The sequence below is a fragment of the Aspergillus costaricaensis genome (assembly GCF_003184835.1).
Source record: "Aspergillus costaricaensis CBS 115574 unplaced genomic scaffold BO79scaffold_23, whole genome shotgun sequence".
Classification (NCBI taxonomy): domain Eukaryota; kingdom Fungi; phylum Ascomycota; class Eurotiomycetes; order Eurotiales; family Aspergillaceae; genus Aspergillus; species Aspergillus costaricensis.
Genome location: NW_020291823.1, coordinates 164,432 through 183,638, shown reverse-complemented (window position 1 = coordinate 183,638; position 19,207 = coordinate 164,432). Strand labels below are relative to the sequence as shown.

Sequence of the window (19,207 nt, the reverse complement as noted above, 5' to 3'; positions counted from 1 at the left end):
AAATCAATAATCAAAGTGCGCCCACTGCCGACCACTTAGCCGAACCAAACCACCTCAGCCCTGACCTGACCTGACCTACACCACGGTCCACCCATCGGACCAAGTTCTGGATGCAGTGGACCCCGGTAAATTGGAGTCAGGGGCACCACTTCACTCACCATCTTCTCGGTTCCCGTTTCACCTGCGCCCGTTCGGACTCCGGCCGATAGCTAGCCAGACAGCCAGTTGCGTTGCGTTGCACCTCACAGGCATTCGGCCCTCGACACCGAACATACGTGTGTGTGAGAGAGCTTGAGTGGATCCAAGCTATTGAGTCGGGTGAGACGAGAGGAGACTCGTATTGCGCCTATCAGTCGGCCTGTACCTGCCGAGTCGGTCGTCGACTAATTGGTCGGCTGGCTTGTTGGATACGTTTACGAAAGAGGCCGAGGTCGATGGGAGATTAGTAGATGATGATGGTAGTCTGATTGGCCTCGTATCGATGGGGAGGTGTAATTTGCCGATGGATGGATGCATTAATTGATAGTGTGATGCACAGATGGTGTTTGTGCGCTTTACTTGTGCACTGGTGTGGTGGTGGTTGTACTCCGTTTACAGCGTGTATAGCCTCGCTTTTTCAAAGAACGTGTCAAAGCTGTTACTCCAACAGGAAGTTCAAGCTCTTTAATAACACGATAGTATGGCAGCCGACGCGTACGCTTTGAACTCGATATCCATTGTATAATATGATCAACTTCTTCATCTGAGAGCTTTGATGTATTGCCTTTTGCTTTTCGAGGTGTAGCTTGTTGATTTTGACACGTATATTGAACTTGACGATAGCTAATCTGTAGCTGATTAACTATTTGTTGATAGGTAAAACCAGCATCACGAAGAGTAAGAACACGGATACGATCATCACGATTCAAACGCTTTGAATCCGTTGATTTCGGAGAGGTAGGTTCAGGTGTAGAAGGCATCTTTGATCTCTGAAACACCAAGAATTAGCAGAATGCATCATATTTCTCGTGTTTGTGGGCTTCAATTTCAACGCGTGGCTAGCTATATTAGGCAGGCGGTGTTAGCTAGGAGAATCACCGCTGGAAGGATTCAACCCCCTGCACCTCTCTACCTTACTAACAAAATTACCGGGGTCAACCGGAATAGGTATGTAGTTGGGGATGCGCATTGTCGTGCATTGCTGCTTTAGTTGCTAAGGTTGGGGTTGTCCAGTTGGTGATGTCTGTTTAGGGGTCGTGATTCAGCTTTTACTTGGGTGCCTCAGGCTAGGCGATCTCAGCAGCAATGAATGTCAGTTGCACAGTGTGAGGATGACTTCTTTCATTTCAGTCAATACATGAGTATTTCCAACAAATTTGGGAAATGGCTTTTTCCAGCAAACCTCTGTATCCGCCTCCCACGAGCCTAAGTCTTATCATGCGCGTGAACCAATGCGTTTCAGGTTGATAATCATGATGTGAGAACATGCATCTGTCAAACTAAGCTGGTGAGTAGCTGTTGCTTCCGCGGATCAGGAGTCATGAGTAACATTTGAGTCTATAGGTCTCTATAAGATAATCCTCGTCAAAGCCGGGAACTATCTAATTCTTCTCGTACACTCATACTTGGAGTTGTCTATACAGAACAAGTTATGAGATTGCTGCTAGCAACACTTAGACATCGCGATGGCACAAGTACCTCGCTAGCATGAACTGACTCGAAGCCCTGATAAACTTGTGCTTGGCTTTGAGAAACAATAATGGCAGCTGTCACTGAACAGTGATACCTGTTCTGAGAGCAAGCGGCCACACGAGTTCACCGTGGCCTATATGGGGTGGCCATCAACTGACTGATGGCTTCTATCCTAGATAGCTATGGTCGCCATATGCAAATACAAGGCTGAAAACTGACTGTGTATTGGCTGACAAGGTGCTTGCACTTCTAGCATGTCAGCATGCTCCGAGTCGACTATAGACGAGAGTACTGTCCTGTTCAGACATTGCACGCCTTCTAACTGTTTAAAGACTATGGTATGATGGCAAGCTCTGGTGAAGGATTAGCTATCTTACGTGCTTAACATACACACGACTTGCTACATTTATGCTAAAGCAACTTGCAGACAAAGCATTTCTCTCGGAAGAAAAGTCGTCGGCATTACATGGGCTCAAGTCTACTACTAAGCTCCATGACAGACAAGTCTGACCAGCTCCAAAAAGCTTAGCCGTGATAGCTCACGCAGGATACTTCTCCCCGCACCATCGGACAAGCACACTGCATGAATGAGGGATTAAACATCACTGGACCAGATGTGCGGCTTCATAGCGCAACTATGAGATATCGGATCACTATGGCTGTCCGCGGAGCACCACCACGTCAAACAACTCACTAACTGACTCTGGAAGATACCCCCGACCAACATGGAGACAACATCATCCCAATAATGCATCTAACCCCAGAACAAGTTCACTCCACCAACTGCAGTCCAACTGAACCCTATCCTTCAACCCGACAGGTGGAACGCAATTCTCCGGCGCCACCACATTTCTCCGGCCTCCGTCTGGGGAAGAAGGAAACCATGCATCATACGGTGATGCCATGATAGAATGTCAGTCTGGGGTAATTGACACCATGCAGAAGCTTGACTATCCCCGCATCCCCAGATTGCCCTGATGATCATATAAAATGGCCACAAAAATGAACAGGGTTCAATCCAAACACCAGCAAGCCAATTGCTTCTACATCCCACACAATGCTCCTCCACGGCCTCGTGCTGGCCCTCCAGGCTATCCTAGCCTCCTCAGCAGCCATTACTCCCCAATCATCCTCAAACCATCTCTCAACCGCCGCTCGCGAGAAATGCCAAACAACCCTCCAATGTCCCCCCGGCACCATCATCGTCTCCAACACCAACACCCACCCTGACATCTCCAACTTCACCACCCTCCAAGCAGCCATCAACGCCCTCCCCAACGACAACTCCTCCCAAACCATCCTCCTCCTCTCCGGCTCCTACAATGAACAAGTCAACATCACCCGCTCCGGCCCCATCACCCTCCTCGGCCAGCAACCAGACCGCGCAGCCCTAACCGACCCAGCCCGCAACACCGTCAACCTCACCTTCGCCGGCGCCAACAGCGACAGCAGCGGCAACATCGACAACGTCTGGTTCAGCGTCATGGTTGTTGCCCCGACCCTAGACGCCAGTCTCACCGGCTCCGGGACAACAGGGTACCCAGTGCCAGCAGACACCCCATTCGGGAATACCAACTTCCGCGTATACAATATCGACTTCCGCAACACCTACGCACCGTACTCTGCTGGTCCAGCGCACGCTATCAGCTTTAGTCGCTCCAACGGCGGCTTCTACTACTGCGGCTTCTACTCTTACCAGGACACGGTACATCCCCCTAACCCTACCCCTTCCCAAGAAAAACTAACATATTCACAGATCTACATCGGCAAACTCGGCTCGGCATACATGTACAAATCCATCCTCGCCGGCCAAACCGACTTCCTGTACGGCTTCGGCACACTCTTCATCCAATCCTCCCAAATCATCCTCCGCTCCTGCGGCGGCGGCATCACCGCCTGGAAAGGCACCAACACGACCGTCCGCAACAACTACGGAGTCTACATCCACGACTCGACCATCAACGCCGCGAACGCCTCCATCGCAGAGCAAATCCAGGGGTCCTGCGCGCTAGGCAGGCCGTGGAACTCGCTGCACCGATCCATCTTCGCGAACACGTACGAGGACGGGAGCATCGAGCCCTCGGGGTACATTAACTGGGAGGATCGGTGGAGTCAGAATGAGACGCTGATGGCGGAGTATAGGGCCTATGGCCCGGGGTTTAATCTCACGGGCAGGGAGGAGAGTGAGGTGAGTGTGTTGTTGAGTAGTAGTGAGGAGGAGAGGTATAGGGATCCCAAGAGGGTGTTTTTGTTTGAGGATGGGAGGGAGGGGAATGTGGGCTGGATTGATTGGGATGTTGTATCCTCTTAACAATCCCTTGTAATCAAATCTCTCATCGGATTAGGATTATGATGTACATACATACATACATACATACATACATACATACATACATACATACATATCACTCCCCCTTCACAAGATCATCCAACCTCCCCGTAAGAGCCAAATACGCCGCCCCCGTATCAGCCCACACTCTATACTCTTGCACCTTCCACTCCCCACCACTACCACCATCCTGCACAATCCTCAACCTATACACGAACCCCTCATCCCAACCCATTTCTGTCTCTTTGGCAATGAATTTCGCCCACCCGCGGACACAAACACACCCTTTCTCCTCGTCAACCACCCAATCCTGCTCATCCTCGAATCGCATCCCCTCGTAGCGTAGCGCCGCGCCCATGGTCTCGAAGTACGCTTTCACTCCGTCTTGGCCGGTGAAGTCGCGGCCGAGGAAGGGGGCGAGGTGAGGGAGGCCGGCTTCGTGGATAAGGGGGGTAGTGTTGGGGGAGGAGGTGAATTGGGAGAGGATGGTGGTGAGGGGGGGTGGGGGGATTTGAGTTAGAGTATCTAGGAAGGTATGGGTGGTTTGTTTGAGGGTTTGTTTGGGGGGCATTCTGTGGCAATATCATAGATGATGGGATGATGGTGGTGTTGAGAGGGGAATAGGTGGTGGTTGTTTACTTTGTAGGTTGGGGATGGTGGTGGTATAAAAAAGTATTGAATGACGTATGATCTATGACACATGACATAAACTGGATTGAACCTGACAACCAACTCCTCGCCTATCACACCCAACACCATCGGGAAATACAAATTGAATGGATGAGTAAAAACATGAATGAGTATAATCAAATCAATTGACAGACTGGTCACTGCTTCCATGACTTGCCGCAGTTCATACACGTACAAAACAATGTCATCGGTTCATCTGCACTGCGCGTCTGCGCTTCCGTATATGTCACCTTGCGCTGTCCACACTTGCCACATTGCAAGCTCGTACTGATACTCCGCTCCGCCTGTGCCACCATCGCCTTGTCCATGTTTTCCTTTTGAATTCTGCGGTCGCGTTCCTGCTGTTCCTCCGACCGGAGCTCGTCGTGCGACATCCGGACGAATCGCTCCGGCGTCACGTCGCCGTTGAGGACCCGCAGTCGCAGTGACGGGTTCGATTTGTTCTTCAGGTTCTGGTAGAGACTGCGGATCTTCGTGCGGTATTGTTCCTTCGTTTCCGGTCCGAGGTCGCTAAAGGCCGCCGCTTCGACGGCCGACGCCTTGGACAGAACTGTGCGTGGGGGTTCAACCGAGTTGAGACACAGCCCATCGTACATCAAGCCGATGCAGCTATCGCGAATTCTGTTGCCGGTCTGGTTGGTGTCCACGCCATCGGCCTTCCAGGTACGCTTGTCGGGAGGCACCGAGAGCTTCGAGGCCTTATCGGAGGGAGTCGCACCGCCGGAGGGGGTGCCGTTGGCTTTCGGGTGGGGAGAGCTGCTCGACCGTTGGCTGGCGCCGGGGGAGGCCCCGGCCTTTTGCTTGTTCACTTCGTGGCGCCACTTGGAGACGATTTCGCTCGCGAGACGGGCGACTTCGGGAGATTTGTGTTGTTTGAGTTTGTTGACGGCGATACCGACACGGGTGGATCGCAGCAGGTCCTCGGTGGCTTTCACCCCTTGTTGCAGCTGCTTGAGCAGAGGTATGATGGTAGAGGGAGGTTCGTTGGAGGAGGCAGCCTTGGTCATGGCCTTAGCCCGGAGCTCGATTTCTTTGGCGTCCATAGACATGATGGATATATGATGAGAGTATAGGTGAAGGGATAAATATCGAATATATAGAGCTTATAGCGCCTATGACGATCAGTATGATGTTTATGCGATCGTGGGCATAAGCGACATGTGTTGCGATAGCGAGTAACAGTATGTGCGACAGTACGCAGGAACAAACTCAAGCAGGGGTGGAGTCGGGACAGTTGTACGTGTGGGACAGTGCACGTGCAAATTCGCTGGCAAGTATATAGTTGACCGGCGATGCAGGGAATGCAAAAGAACCAAGCCACAAACAAGTGAAGTGAATGCGCCCGAAAGGAGAATCAAAGGGATGTGTTGAGATGATGGTGGACTCACTCTGTCGCACGAGCCGGTGGGATTCACCGTTCCGGGAATGGAGGAGAGGAGAGATGGATGAGGTTAAGATATTGTAAACTCTCGTATTGACTGAGAGGTGGATCTGAAGGGTTCTCGCAGCAGGGGAGATGCAACGACTGAGAACCGGAAGAAGATGAGGTTGAGAAGATGATAGGACGAGAGAAGAAGCCGTAGCAGAAAGGCAGTGGAGAGTTGCAGAAGAGAAGAAGAGAAGAAGAAAGCAGTAAAAGCAAGTCGCTTTCGCTGGAATTGCGATGGCGCCAAGCCCGGGGTTTCCTGATCGGGAATGGTGGGGGGAGGCCTGCGGTGGGAATAGCATCAAATTGCGGTCATCTTGACACTTATACAGTCTCGAAGACTTACAACTGCCTCACTTCTGTGTCTCGCAGTTATACTCTGCTGAGAATTTCTCGGTGGCCTCTGTAATAGACATAGCATATCTCACCACTACCACAACATCTGCAACACTACTATACTACAGCATACTACTACTTCTCTCAATCATCTCCAACACCCATCTCACCTCCTCCACCACTACATCCGGCCTCACCAAATGCACCTGATGTCCACAATCCACCTCGACCAACCTCGCTCTCCTCGACAACCTCAACTGCTCCCTCTGCCACTCCCCCACCACCTCCTCACACCTCCCCAGGAACCTTCTAACCGCCTCTCTTTGCTCATCACTCCCATTCCCCATCTCCACTCCCCTCTCATAAACCCTCTGATAATCCTCCCATCCCCGTCCCACCACCACAGACAATGGCCTCTCCCCTAACCCTCCTCCCTGCACCTGTAACTGCCTCTTCCCCTCCAACTCCCTACAAACCCCCACCAGATTCCCCCTCTCAGCCTCCCAAATCCCCATTCCCCGCGCAATATCCCTCGCTCGTTCTCTCCACTCCTCACGAGACAACTTCGCATTCTCGCGTAACCCCGTCACCGTAGCGAAATTCATCTCTCCCTGTATGGCAGCGATATCACTATCCAGGTTGGGGTTATCTTCGAATAGCTTATACTGATGTTCTGTTGATCCCTCAACGAGGACCATACCGCTGATATCATCTGAGTAGAGGTGGAGGTACTCCCTCGCGATTATAGCGCCGTATGAGTGTCCCACTAGGACGTATGGTGGTGGGAGATCTGCGTTGGTAAGTAGGGTATGCAGTTCTGATGCGGCGAGAGTCGCGCTGGGCTTGTAGCTGGTATCTTGGTCTGGGGCATCGCTGTGCCCGAGACCGGTGCGGTCGTAGACCAGACACGGGGCGAATGGGGTCAATAAGCGGATTACAGCGGTGTAGCTGGAAGAAACATCGCCGGCGCCGGCGAGGAAGATAGTGAGAGGCTGGGTGGTGCGGGGTGGGCCGTGCAGATGCAGGTACAGCTTGTGGGGGCCGATGGAGATGTGGGTGCCAATGTAGAGGGGATTAGTTGACATGATGTTGATAGTAGTATGTTGTGGAGGGAAGAAGCGGGAGTATGAGTGGATCATGAAAGGATGAGGCTTGCAGGGATCGTCACATGGTAGTTCGTTGGTTAGTTAGCTATTTTCATTGTAGTCTAGCTGACAGACTAGATAGTTAAATATTGGCTAGTGCATCATTCCTCATTAGCTCCTATCATGTAATCATATGCTATCGACGCTCAGAGTAATTCGCAACAAAGATCCAATGTCAGATTTGAGACCCCTTCGGACGCAAATCCACCGTCTCAAATTCCAATCCCTTCGCTTCAAATACATGTCCCGGCCGTAGCGCGTCCGTGTAGATGTTCGCTTCTCCGTGGGGATGGAAGAGTCCTGACTGCGTGCAGTTGAGCACCGTCTTCAGCCCCGGCGGATCCGTCAGTCGGAACACTCCCCAGTCTGGCGTCTTACTAGGTGCGCACACGATCGCGATGCTCTCTGGCAGCATCACCTGGTATCCGCAATGCGTGTGCAGGTCGCGCGAGCTCATAAAACACGTCTGCGTCGGGTGCGTATGGATCCAGCCGAGCACCATCAGGTCCTCCGAATCACAATAGTCGAAGATGGCTGACTCGTTCACCGTCTCGCATGTGTCCGAAGTGGCAGTCTGTTCAGGGATGAGGAGCTTCGACACGAACAAGGCGTTGGAGACTAATGTGCCACACAGAATGCCGCATGTCTCTAAATTGCGCTGCGTATTCGGGGATACCAGTGAGATGAAGTGCTTGCGTAGATCAGGCGGCAGGAACAATGTCCGCAGAGGCGTTCCGTTCTCAAGATAAGCAGAGGGCTTGAAGGTATAACTGGACGGCTCCAAATCCGGGCTTGCAGCTGGTCCATCGGTTGCTGGAACCTTTCCAGGAAGCGCAGGAGGCTCAGCTGGGATCCCTGCGGACGAGATCTTGTCTGGACGAGGTGGAGGCGAAGGTCCTTCGAGGCCAGCCAGTTCATGTACATACGAAGCTTTCTTAGGAGGTAGTGCGGGTGCTTTAGGCGGAAGAACAATCTTAGGCTCGACCTTTGCGGTTGACGGGACTTCCAGCGGCTTCTGACGAGGGACGCTCGGATACTTGTATGCGCCGGTCGAAGAGGTTGCCGAAGATGGTCGGGCCATGGGCTTAGTAGCAACCTGTGGACGGTGATCCGCCCGCGGATCGTCCATCTGTATCCTCACGTTCTGTATGCGCCGGCTCAAGTCATCGTCCTCGGATCCATCTTTGCGCAGGGCATGTTCCCAGTCTCCCCACACGCCAGCTGCACGGCGAGTCTGCTCCTCCTCAGGTGTTATGCCTGCTTGTCGGATAGCCTTCCGGACAGTCGCTCGTCGGCTAAGCTCCGTCCGAGCCAGCTGCACCGCCAGGTCTTTGTTCTCTCCTGCTTCCAGAGGTTCCACAACTCCTGCAAGGGCGGGGTCCTGAGGGGGGCGTTGAATTGAAGTGGGAGTGTTATTCGCGGCTGCTGGTGCGCGAGCTTGCCGTTCACGCATCAACTGAGTATAGCGCTCGTAGCGTTTGTTGATTCGGGGTTTCAGGACTTCCAGGACCTTTAAGTTCCGTTTGACCTCCTTTTCAGCTTCCACCAAAGCTTTCCGGTTTTTCTCATCCTTGGCCTCTGGGTGTTCGGCCAGATTGACGAGTACTAGCTGAGCATGGCGAAACAATAAAAGGTAGGCCTGTTCTTCGTGCTTTTCGCGTTCGTAAATGCGAGCCTAGCCACCAATCTCGTCAGGTCACTCCACCATAACCAAGCAGGAGTATACCAACCTCTCTCATAAGTGTAGACGCAGTTCGCAGCCAGTAGCGTAAAGGTATAGACGGGTTATACTCATAATCCTGAGCCATGCGAGTGATCGATTCCACGCTCTGCGGAGACCCCGCACCGGTGGCTGGAGGTAGATGGGCGGCCATGACTGCGCATGAATCGATATCAAGGTCGATGATGAAGATTAAATCGAAGAGAATCAGCAGGCCTGTCGCAGCAGTCGCAGTTCATTGACGTCTGGCGCGAGACCAGCGGCAGTTGTGGTGGGGGCGTGCCGCATGTAGATGATAGGCAGCAGAGTCAAGACACCGAATGATCGGGTGGTGTTCAGGCACACGAAATGTGGAGCAGACAATTTATAGCTTTAAATCCTTTGATCAAGGTGCATCGTGTTTGCATTCCACCAACCGAGCGGGGTGGGCGACAGTTAGTCAGGTACAGGAGAGAGTGCAGAAGTTGGTTCTTTTAAGTTCGGCGGAGCTGCAAAGAAGATCGGCCGGCGAGTCGCGCTGGTATTTGTTCCTCTCCATCTCTCGGCTTCCGCTCCACCTTCACTCCATTCTTCTCGTTCGGCCGCCCAACCATGACGCCGTCCGCCAGGGTCCTCTTCCTCGAATACCAGAAAGGCTGATCGCTCTGCATCTTGGTCTCACTCGCAGACCTGGTGCCTTACAATGGCTCCACGAGCCTCAGCCCTCGCACGGTTTCCGCTTGCGAAATCGATTGCCAAGTGCTTCCCCGGCCACCTCAAGCGGAGAACTAACAGGAAACCGGAGATTGTCAGTGAGGAGCTATGTGGTGAGTGCAGCTAATATATTCTTCCTGTATTTTCTAACACCTTCGTTACACAGATCATGCTTTGCAGCGCCTGTCACCGTACCTCCTCCGCAATCGGCCGTTGGACATCCTCGACCTGTGGCCTGGAGCTGGCCTCTGGTCATCCAAGATCAACCGCCTTCTCCAGCCGCGACGACATGTCCTCGTTGAACCCGAGCTGCAGAACTTCCGACCGCTGCTAGACCCGCTGGCTCAAAGCCATCCCTCCTACAAGCTACTGTCCATGGACGTCTTCTCAATCGGCGACTGGAAACCCGTGCTCACGGAGCATTTCCCCGAACAAGGGCCCGACAATGGCGATCACACCGGCGTTCTGCCAAAGAACGATACCCTTCTAGTACTCGCAAACCTTCCCGCCACGACCTCCGACAAAGACCATTTCACCGCAGGCAGATGGTGGCAGATGTTCATGGAGACCTGCATGCAGCAGACGGGACTACACTCTTACGGGGCTATCCGATTGCTTGCGTCTCTACCATCGCCAGAATCACAGGCCATCATCCCCCGCTACGTAGTTGATCGCCGACGAGTGTCGCTTTGGACGGAGAATGTCTCGCTCCATACCTTCGAAGTCGCTGCTCCTCAAGACGAGAAATTCTGGGTCAACCACAAAGGATTCAACGTCGCCATAGACAACGCCGCGCGTGTCGCCGAAAGAGCTGCTGAAAAGAACATCAGCACACCCCCGGGGAGGGAATTTCAGCCTCTCCTCCCAGCTCCGGAGAGCCCCGACCCCGGCCGGAAACCCGTGCCCTACACACCACGCATAAGGACTGCCCTTCACGACAGATTCTGCGAAGACATCCAAGCCCTGGACAACATGGACAAGTCCACCCCCGGCTACGCCGAAGCCAAGAAGAAGCGCAGTCGCGCGCAGACCCGACTCAACCGGGACAACCGACAAGCATACTTCCTCCAGCAAATGGTCGACCAGTCGCGGGAAATCGACGCCCAATACGACGCTCTATCCCGAGCAGCGGCCGACCCCAACACAACCTCCGCCGACTTCAAACCCATCCTCGACAAAATATCCGCCCTGCGAAGCTCCATCACCGATGAAGGCCAAGAGAACTACCACGACCACCTCAAACAATTCCCTCACATCCACGACAGCTACCGCGCCTCCCTCCGCAGCAACAACAACTTCGACGACGCCCTCCTCGCCTGGGACCGCCGTCCCTTCGAGCCTCTCCTCATCCGCCCGGAAGAGCTCTACCCCCAAGGCATCGACCGCAGCATAGTCTACTTCGAACCGAACCCCAATTCCCCCGTCATTGAGAAAATCAACTCCCTCGACCCCTCCCAACGCGGCGACGCCTTCCGCCTCTTCGAAACCCTCTCCCTCTCCCTCGGCCGCGGCCGCGAAGCCCTCTCCGTCGCCGAAGTCCTCCAACTTATCTTCCCAGGCCGCTCCACCAATGACATCGTCAAATCCATCCCCAGCCTAGCCGAATATGCCGCGAAGACACCAAAACCAGACTTTGACAGTCTCCCGAAAACCATCCACGGGGGCAGCACCGACCCGGTAACCAGTTTCCAGGAGAACCTGGACTACGATCTGAGCGATGTGCGCGTGCATATATTGTCGACGTCGACAATCTGGGATATTTGCATCGAGTACCAGCGCAGCGGGGTCTCGGTGTCGAGTGTGCAATTGAATCGGTTGTTCGGGGGGACGTTGACGTCGTATAAGACGGGGGTGCATCGTGAGATGGTGAAGAAGAGACTTCATTAGGAGATTAATCTTTGGGTGGGTTGGATGGATGGATATATTTGTATCTGAATATGAGATATGTATAACTAGCATGTACTGTAGTATTTATATGATAGATGATAGACTCTTTTCCAATTGATAGAACACACTATAAACCACTAGGAATGGAACTGTGTATGGTCCAGTAACATAACCTCATCCAAGCCTGAGTTGATTTCAATAAAAAGGCACTGAGAGATTAGTTCGAGATCATTACTTACTTATTTTACAACGACTGACACCATTAATACGATTGTTTCGGTGTCTTTAAATCAATTAATCTGCTGCATGCTCTAGCGTAAAGGAGTTAAATTGCATGTGAGATGTTTGTTCGATGGAAACATCAAATGGCTATATCTGTGATGGAACCAGTAATAGGTATTCTTGATTCGAGATAAGCCATAGTTGGACCTAAATCAGGGGTCTAGAGAGCATACTAAGGAGGGGTAGGTCCACATGGCTCCACAAGTGAACTGAAATGCAAGTGGCTGTTGCTATTATTGATACTTCAGGTAACTATCTGGGAAGAATGAGTCATGTAGAAAATGTAAATTGTTTCGTCTGCACATCTATTCTAACGGGTATCTTGAATGTTTCTTGTAGAAGTTGAACATAGTAAGAAAAAGAAAATGAAGAAGGAAAAAGTGCCAAGAAGATAAAGGTGATAGAACCAGACAAAGTCTGACAAATGTGTAAAAGAAAGATTAGAAAAGAGGCTAGGCGAAGAAATGGCCGAAGTAGAAAAGTCCGAAGATAACGAGAGATTAAAAGTAGTCCGAGATAAGAGCGCGGGATGCGATAACGAAAGGAAGGCAACCATAGCCAAAGTTAGATCGAAATAGACTCGACCAAATTGACCCATTCAGCAGGTTTGATGCGCTGGCTCGGGTCTTTGACAATTGCTGGTTTGATGATTTGCTCGACGATCCCGTTGCGCGGTATGCGAGATCCATTCGGCCCGGAGCGAGCAAACTCAATCACGCGGTGGCCTTCACGGGCCATGGCTAGACGCTGGAAGTGGTTGGCACCCGGGTAGAGGAGCAAATCGCCTGTAGCGGCAGCCAGTAGAGTAACGGCCAGAGAGAAGACATCAGACTCTGGGGTTGGCGCCACGTCTGGGGATTTTAATGATGAGACACATAGAAGCTCCGGGGCTGTGAATGGTGGTGTTAAAGCTGTCAGAGCCGTGCCCAGACTGCTTTCGGGAGAGGAAGAATTGCTGATAGGGTGAGCGGAGGAGAAATCGGCAAACAGCGGTTCGTAAGGGAAGTGGTCGGATTCCAAATCATCGTCGTTTGAGCGTGCACGGAGCAAGATGTTGTGAGGCTTGATATCACCGTGTACCATCTGCGGCCCGTCATGGAGCCAGCACAGACCGGTGATGAGCTTCTTTGCGAGGTCATACCACTGGGTCATGCCCTGAATGGGCTCGAACATGGTTTTGGTGGTCTTGTTCTGCAAAGCCACAGCGGCTTTTCCTTCGATATAGGTCGAGAGTGCCAACGGCACTGCTGACATGACGATGGAGTGAGAGTCTGCGATATATCCTTTGAAGGGAACAACATGGTTCTGTGACCCAGCGACACGGCTGACCCGAGTCAAGGCGAGCGCTTCGGCATCCAAAATGGAGTGCGCATCTCGCCTTGCGGGTGACTTGACTGCTACCGTGCGGGCTTTGACAGCTGGAGAGCTGGGAGGCGTAAGCAGGTAGGGCTTGGAGGGCTCGCAAGGAGTTGCTTTGTAGACAACGCTCCAGAGACCGCGGCCATACTCGACAGGCCGGCCTTTGGGGTCCTTGTCGTATTCCAACTCATCTGTGAAAGAGTCAGAGGTGGACACCGTGCGATCTTCCGCATCGACATCTTTGAATTTTCCCTCGACAGGCGACAAGAATGGACTGGAAGCCCCCGAATGGAGGGTGGCAACGCTGCCTGAAAGGCTCTCGTCATCTACAGTAGGCGTCACCGGAGGAGTCAGTCCGGGCACTACTAGGAGAGGCGGCGCGCGAGTATCCGTATCATGTTGAGTGCGAACAGAGAGCGGGAACGGCAAATGCGTAGGAGTCATAATGAACAACTCTGGAGAAGCAGATGCCTCTGTGAAGATCGCAAGAGGCGGGGATAGCGGGGAAGGCGACAGTTGAAATCGGTGCGACGGTTTGGTTTCAGCGCCGATAGGACCAGGGATCTCCGGTCAAGAGGCGCGATAAGAAAACACCGCGTATCTATACTGGACTGGCGCGAATACGAGATGAATCACTAGAGTGTCTGCCGGTGTCGCTGGATTTCCGAGGACCTTGAATAAGATTTAAAGAAGCAATAGCAGCGGGCATATAGCCAATGACGAGGCAATTGGTGGCAAGCCGGTTGGATGACGTCGGCACCGGGATTCAAGTCCGTCTGGCGCTTAAGACTGACTATTGATGGGTTAAGGTGCAGGAAGATGAATAGGACAAGAGACAGCGGACTGATGAGGACTGCAACATATACATGATCTAGAATAGCAGAACAGAAGGATAAAATCAGAGTGAAAGTAGAAATCAACACCAAGCAGGGAGAAGAAAATTTTGAGGAGGCGACGAGTCTCGACCCGATGGATTTGGAAAATACAAATTTAATTTATTTTCACAGAGGGAGTAACTGGATAGATCGACAGAAAGAGCGATAGCTTAATTGTGCCCGAGGAACCATGGGTGATTACAGCAAACCGTCGCAAGTAACCGTGACATGCCAAATAGACAGTTCAGTTCCACCCACCGGGGCGAGTCTGGCCTGGCGGGGAGACCATCGTCGTAGTCCCACTGACATGCTCGGAGCAGCATCGGTCCTTTTCGGGTGTGCATTTTCTATCTCTATTTCGAAGCAGCATGTCTGAAATTGGGAGGTCAAACGGGGAAAGCAAGCCGGGGTAAGGTTTGATGAGCAAGAAAGCCGCAGCGGCAACCGGGAGAAGTAAGAGAGAGCCATGAATGCGACTGCAAGAAAAGAGGAAAAAGCGAGACTGAATGGAATTGCGACTCGCGCGTTTCTCCTCCATTTGCACGGACACTATCCCCGATTGGGCACTAGTCTCCCGTCGTTAGTTGTCCGGTTGTCCTAATACGGCAAGCCGGTGGGTCTAGCTGGCCCCTCAACCCTCGAATTTCGTGCAGTTTTCTACTTGTTAGTCGACTTAGTCTCCTTCTCACCCAGTCATTCGGGCACAAACGGCTGTCACCCTCGCATTTTCGCCCTGGATGGCCGTCGCAAAGGGTGAATGAATAACCATAATCCCATCCTTGTTTTGTGGTGTCTCCACCCCCTAAAAAAAAGGATGACGAAGACCGTGAAAAGTGTGACACACTATGCTGCAGGGATGACCATCTCGAGGTTTTCAAATTCCACTACTTCACGCGCGTCGTGGCGTCTGCTGGAAACTGCAGGCAATATACAGTAGATACATTTCGGTCGTGGTCTCTCAGCCAGCCCGAGACTAGTCGATCTTATCGTAACATCCCGACTGAAGGAAAAAGAAAGGAAGTAGTACATGGGTACATGCAGACCATGGCTCATCCACCCTGCGGTAGTCCTGCAGGAGCCCTCTTCTTTCTGCGTGGATGTATCAAACGGTAGTATAGCGGCCCCGTTTCAATCTGGCGAGGGTCCCATCGCATACTCCAGATCAGGAAGGATGAACGAAAATTCGAACCTTCGACGGTGGCTGCTTGAAAGGGGGGAAAGACGAGGACGAACCCAAAAAAGGCCTGTTCAAGAATCAAGAGACAGCCGAGGACGTAACCCTCGGACGGGGCCTCAGCCAATCTCCACCCCCACGTGGGTCACGGTCTGCCAGGGAAATTGCCTGCCATTGAGACGCTCTTCCAATCTCCACTTTGCATCCGACCTCCTACCAAACTTAGTCTTTCTCAAATAGTAGTAGTTTCAGTTACTGTCACATCAGGTGCATGACCCTCCTCCCACTGGCCATCGTAAGCCTCGCATATAACTACTCAACTAGGGCCATCCTAGTAGCGTGGAGTCATCCTCTGGTCTTCCGCGACTCCTAAAATTCCCTCCTTTCCGAAGTGCTGACACTGGCACTTCTCCCAGCTCCACCCTCTACTGCAAGTCGGGGACAAAGCCTGGCAATCTGATATCTCACTTCACCATACGGGATCAAAGGAACGGTTCCCGACGCAATGACCTGGAACGGAACCGGTGGATGGCTCTGGAAAAGCACACATCGCCGTGCCAAGCGCGCACGGGGCCGACGCTAGTTGTGGCTGTAAGGCTGTCTCGGAATCCCGTACTGTATAGTATTTGATCACATCCAGCAGGGACCTTGAGAGTTCGAAAAAAAAAACACTACGAAACAGAGAGTCGAGAGTTTAGATACGTATCCAAGGATATCATCCAATTTACCCAGCATGCAGCAATCCCTACCAAACCACTCTCTCAGCAAGGAGCCATCCATTTAAACTCGTATTATTACTATGTACAAAGTAAAGGGGCAGACCCTAGACTAGCTAGCTCATCTTATTCCCGCGCCTTCCTCTCCTTCTCAACATACTCCTTGAGATCCTGCAACCACACCTCGAAATTTACTTCCAGCTGAGCCCCCACCATCCAGCGAACCACATACGCCAGGGCTCCATTCTGCGCTTCCCAGTTACGCACTTCCGTTCCCTTTCTCATCTGACCCTGTTCATCCTGAATATCAACTTCCACGAACTCATGGACCCGTTCCGCCGCCAACAGTGAGGACATGATGCGACCTTGCGCCTGCTTATCAAGAACCCAAACAATGCGACCGGATTTCTTGCTCTCGCTGGGTGGATCATACTCTGTCACGACCAATGGAGTATCATTGCTCGCCTGTGCACGCTGTGGCTGGGACGAGCTGGTCGGCTTCATGTTCACGTGATAAGTCATCTTCGTCCCAGCCTGGAGAACGGGGGAGAGATCGCCCCCTTCGCATCCGGGCTGCTCTCGGATAGTCACGGCAGGGACGAACCTGTTCCATGAGGGAAAGGTAGAGGTGTCCATGAGAGTATCCCAGACTTCTTGCAGTGGAGCATCGATTATTGCGACGCTCTGGCAGTGGCCGACAGCTTCGGATGCAGGGATATTGGGCGTCGGCATTGTTGCGAGCGCCGACTTGGGCGTGGGGGCAGTCATTTTGAAGAGAGCTAATTTGTAGGAATGTAGATGTGAAGTAGATGTAAGATGGACTATTATGTCACACGCGATAATAGAGAAATAGCTCGCTAACTGTCTAGCAAGAAGCTATGACACTGACAGGAGAAGTTTCGCTCTGGATTCCCGGCTCCACCCCCATGTGACCCCGGATAAACACTTGCACGGCGCCATCGCATCCCTGCAGCATACCAGCTCTCACTTTGTTTGACATTAGCAGTCAATCTACTTCTTTGTCTATTTTATCTATTTTATAAGATGCTCTTCACGTACACTTCTCTCATCATGAACGTCCGGGGAAGCAGGAAGCTAGCTACCTTGGCCGTCTCTGGGCAGCTCTCCACACTTGGCTAACTGTCACAATTTCTCCACCAATGCCAGCCTAATGCGCTGCTGTCTTGGTTGATCTATACGCCGATCAGGTCCCGCGCATACTCTATTTGCGGCCTCTTCAGGAAATTTCCCGGTTAATGGACCTGAGAAACATGCAAATTTCCGAACGCTTGTCATGTCTAATGGCATGGCAGTTGAGGACCCGAACCTCGAGACGATACACCAACTTGGGATATAAGTAAGGGTGAGTATGCGAATGCTACTGGCTAATTAGTGGGTTATTGTCTACTCACGCATCATCATGTCTGTTTTCAAGGCATCACTCCTATTCCTTCTTTCTTCGTCACTCGTCCACGGGGTTCCACACTCCAGCAGAGCATCTCGAAGCCAACAATGCGTGGTTCCGTCTAAATATCAGGCATCAAATGGAACGGCTGATGACTCGTCTGCCGTCTCCCAGGCTTTTGCAGAATGCGCAACTGACTCGGTTATCATCTTCGAGGAGGGTGTAAATTATAATGTCTTCCAGCCGATCACGGCCACCAACCTCAGCAATGTGGAGATCCGGATGCACGGCAATCTGCATCTGCCACAGAATATAACTGCAGTGCAGAATATCGTCAGTGATGGTAGCTCTACATGGTTCACCTTGGAAGGGCCCAAGGTGGACTGGACTGGTCCCGAAGACGTGAATAATGGCTGGATCGACTCGTATGGGCAGCCCTGGTGGGATGCGAACCCTGCAGGTAGTTCGGGCATTGATAATCGTCCGCATCTCATGAGCTTCAAGACCAGCCAAGCGACCATAAAATACTTCAGGTCCAGGAAGCCTATCGCCTGGAATGTCAAGCTGCATGGACAAGACATCACAGTTAGCCATGCCATTATCGATGCTACCTCGACAGGTAGCTTCCCTTTCAACACAGATGGCTTCGATGTGGAGGGTACCAATATCCAGATTACCGACAGTATCATGTACAACGGCGATGACGCGATTGCAGTAGGCGCGGACTCGCACAACATACTATTCACAAGAAACACCATTGGCTACCAGACTCATGGCATGAGCATTGGCTCGCTGGGAAAGGACCCCACAGACTTTGCCAATATCAGCAACATCCGCTTTGACGATGTGACTGTCGTCGATGGCCTCTACGCCGCACGCTTCAAGTCATGGAGCGGAGGTACCGGACTCGTCAAGAATGTGACTTGGAATAACATTAGAGTCTTCAACGTGACGTTCCCTATCTTTGTCACTCAAAGCTATAGCGACCAAGGCGCCTCCCGGTCCGGGACTGTCAATGCCAGTTCAGCTGTGATGATGGAGGATTTCACCTGGTCTGACTTTTCTGGCTCGATTAATACGTACCAGCCTGGCGACGGCTCTTGCGTCTCCGACCCTTGCTGGTACAACGTTGGGCTGCCAAATCTGAAGCACACGGAGGCCCTCATTATCGAGTGTCATACAGGGCAGTCTTGTAAGAACTTTGTGGCGGACAACATTCAACTATACCCGCAAGTTCTGGAACCGGCGAGTGTGATCTGCATGAACGCAACGGCAGCCCTTAATCCTGATCTTGGGTTTACCTGTAAGAACGGGACCTACAGCCCGCTATCGACTTGATCGAAGTAATGTGAAAATAATAAGGAAGCCACACCCAACACATCAGCTTCCGGAAAGCACACCCAAACTAAGCATATACAATATTCAATCAAAACAACCCCACTACTGTACTCTTCTCACACTAAGTATCTATTATTGATACACCATCCACTCGTTTGATA

At 52.1% G+C, this 19,207-nt stretch overlaps 9 protein-coding genes across 9 annotated transcripts; 3 read left to right on the top strand and 6 right to left on the bottom strand.

The window, feature by feature from the left end:
• Nucleotides 1–2,603: 2,603 nt before the first annotated feature.
• Nucleotides 2,604–3,982, top strand: BO79DRAFT_269846 (putative pectin methylesterase; the record flags this gene model as incomplete). Its single annotated transcript, XM_025687240.1, has 2 exons — nucleotides 2,604–3,376; nucleotides 3,428–3,982. Exons 1-2 carry the CDS (start codon nucleotides 2,729–2,731, stop codon nucleotides 3,980–3,982), a joined length of 1,203 nt encoding a protein of 400 aa, XP_025537726.1. The 5' UTR covers nucleotides 2,604–2,728.
• Nucleotides 3,983–4,076: 94 nt separating this feature from the next.
• Nucleotides 4,077–4,618, bottom strand: BO79DRAFT_198121 (uncharacterized protein; the record flags this gene model as incomplete). The annotated part of the gene is made up of 1 exon (XM_025681317.1): nucleotides 4,077–4,618. Exon 1 carries the CDS (start codon nucleotides 4,569–4,571, stop codon nucleotides 4,077–4,079), a length of 495 nt encoding a protein of 164 aa, XP_025537725.1. The 5' UTR covers nucleotides 4,572–4,618.
• Nucleotides 4,619–4,686: 68 nt separating this feature from the next.
• On the bottom strand, nucleotides 4,687–5,819 carry BO79DRAFT_33399 (transcription elongation factor DST1). The gene has a single exon (XM_025689087.1). It carries the CDS (start codon nucleotides 5,737–5,739, stop codon nucleotides 4,828–4,830), a length of 912 nt encoding a protein of 303 aa, XP_025537724.1. The 5' UTR covers nucleotides 5,740–5,819; the 3' UTR covers nucleotides 4,687–4,827.
• Nucleotides 5,820–6,469: 650 nt separating this feature from the next.
• BO79DRAFT_288748 (alpha/beta fold hydrolase) lies at nucleotides 6,470–7,541 on the bottom strand (the record flags this gene model as incomplete). Its single annotated transcript, XM_025688716.1, has 2 exons — nucleotides 6,586–7,541; nucleotides 6,470–6,519 (listed from the first exon to the last, which is right to left on the bottom strand). Exons 1-2 carry the CDS (start codon nucleotides 7,535–7,537, stop codon nucleotides 6,470–6,472), a joined length of 1,002 nt encoding a protein of 333 aa, XP_025537723.1. The 5' UTR covers nucleotides 7,538–7,541.
• A 161-nt stretch (nucleotides 7,542–7,702) lies between these two features.
• BO79DRAFT_210003 (putative endosome-associated ubiquitin isopeptidase (AmsH)) lies at nucleotides 7,703–9,756 on the bottom strand. The gene is made up of 2 exons (XM_025682715.1): nucleotides 9,328–9,756; nucleotides 7,703–9,272 (listed from the first exon to the last, which is right to left on the bottom strand). Exons 1-2 carry the CDS (start codon nucleotides 9,469–9,471, stop codon nucleotides 7,773–7,775), a joined length of 1,644 nt encoding a protein of 547 aa, XP_025537722.1. The 5' UTR covers nucleotides 9,472–9,756; the 3' UTR covers nucleotides 7,703–7,772.
• Nucleotides 9,757–9,999: 243 nt separating this feature from the next.
• BO79DRAFT_176372 (uncharacterized protein) lies at nucleotides 10,000–11,952 on the top strand (the record flags this gene model as incomplete). The annotated part of the gene is made up of 2 exons (XM_025679852.1): nucleotides 10,000–10,123; nucleotides 10,177–11,952. 2 exons carry the CDS (start codon nucleotides 10,000–10,002, stop codon nucleotides 11,895–11,897), a joined length of 1,845 nt encoding a protein of 614 aa, XP_025537721.1. The 3' UTR covers nucleotides 11,898–11,952.
• A 522-nt stretch (nucleotides 11,953–12,474) lies between these two features.
• On the bottom strand, nucleotides 12,475–14,282 carry BO79DRAFT_33388 (protein kinase domain-containing protein). Its single transcript, XM_025689086.1, has one exon. The coding sequence runs from the start codon at nucleotides 13,980–13,982 to the stop codon at nucleotides 12,744–12,746; it is 1,239 nt and encodes a 412-aa protein (XP_025537720.1). The 5' UTR covers nucleotides 13,983–14,282; the 3' UTR covers nucleotides 12,475–12,743.
• A 2,008-nt stretch (nucleotides 14,283–16,290) lies between these two features.
• On the bottom strand, nucleotides 16,291–17,150 carry BO79DRAFT_210001 (SRPBCC domain-containing protein). Its single transcript, XM_025682714.1, has one exon. It carries the CDS (start codon nucleotides 17,069–17,071, stop codon nucleotides 16,430–16,432), a length of 642 nt encoding a protein of 213 aa, XP_025537719.1. The 5' UTR covers nucleotides 17,072–17,150; the 3' UTR covers nucleotides 16,291–16,429.
• A 165-nt stretch (nucleotides 17,151–17,315) lies between these two features.
• Nucleotides 17,316–19,046, top strand: pgxC (putative extracellular exo-polygalacturonase; the record flags this gene model as incomplete). The annotated part of the gene is made up of 1 exon (XM_025687239.1): nucleotides 17,316–19,046. Exon 1 carries the CDS (start codon nucleotides 17,724–17,726, stop codon nucleotides 19,044–19,046), a length of 1,323 nt encoding a protein of 440 aa, XP_025537718.1. The 5' UTR covers nucleotides 17,316–17,723.
• Nucleotides 19,047–19,207: the final 161 nt, after the last annotated feature.

Bases quoted from the DNA above. Each gene is read 5' to 3' on its own strand.
- BO79DRAFT_33399 (XM_025689087.1), bottom strand. From the start codon at position 5,739: ATGTCTATGGACGCCAAAGAAATCGAGCTCCGGGCTAAGGCCATGACC.
- BO79DRAFT_210003 (XM_025682715.1), bottom strand. From the start codon at position 9,471: ATGGCCGCCCATCTACCTCCAGCCACCGGTGCGGGGTCTCCGCAGAGC. The intron at 9,273-9,327 runs GTTGGTATACTC...ATTGGTGGCTAG, and splicing joins CGTCTACACTTATGAGAGAG to GCTCGCATTTACGAACGCGA.
- BO79DRAFT_33388 (XM_025689086.1), bottom strand. From the start codon at position 13,982: ATGACTCCTACGCATTTGCCGTTCCCGCTCTCTGTTCGCACTCAACAT.
- BO79DRAFT_210001 (XM_025682714.1), bottom strand. From the start codon at position 17,071: ATGACTGCCCCCACGCCCAAGTCGGCGCTCGCAACAATGCCGACGCCC.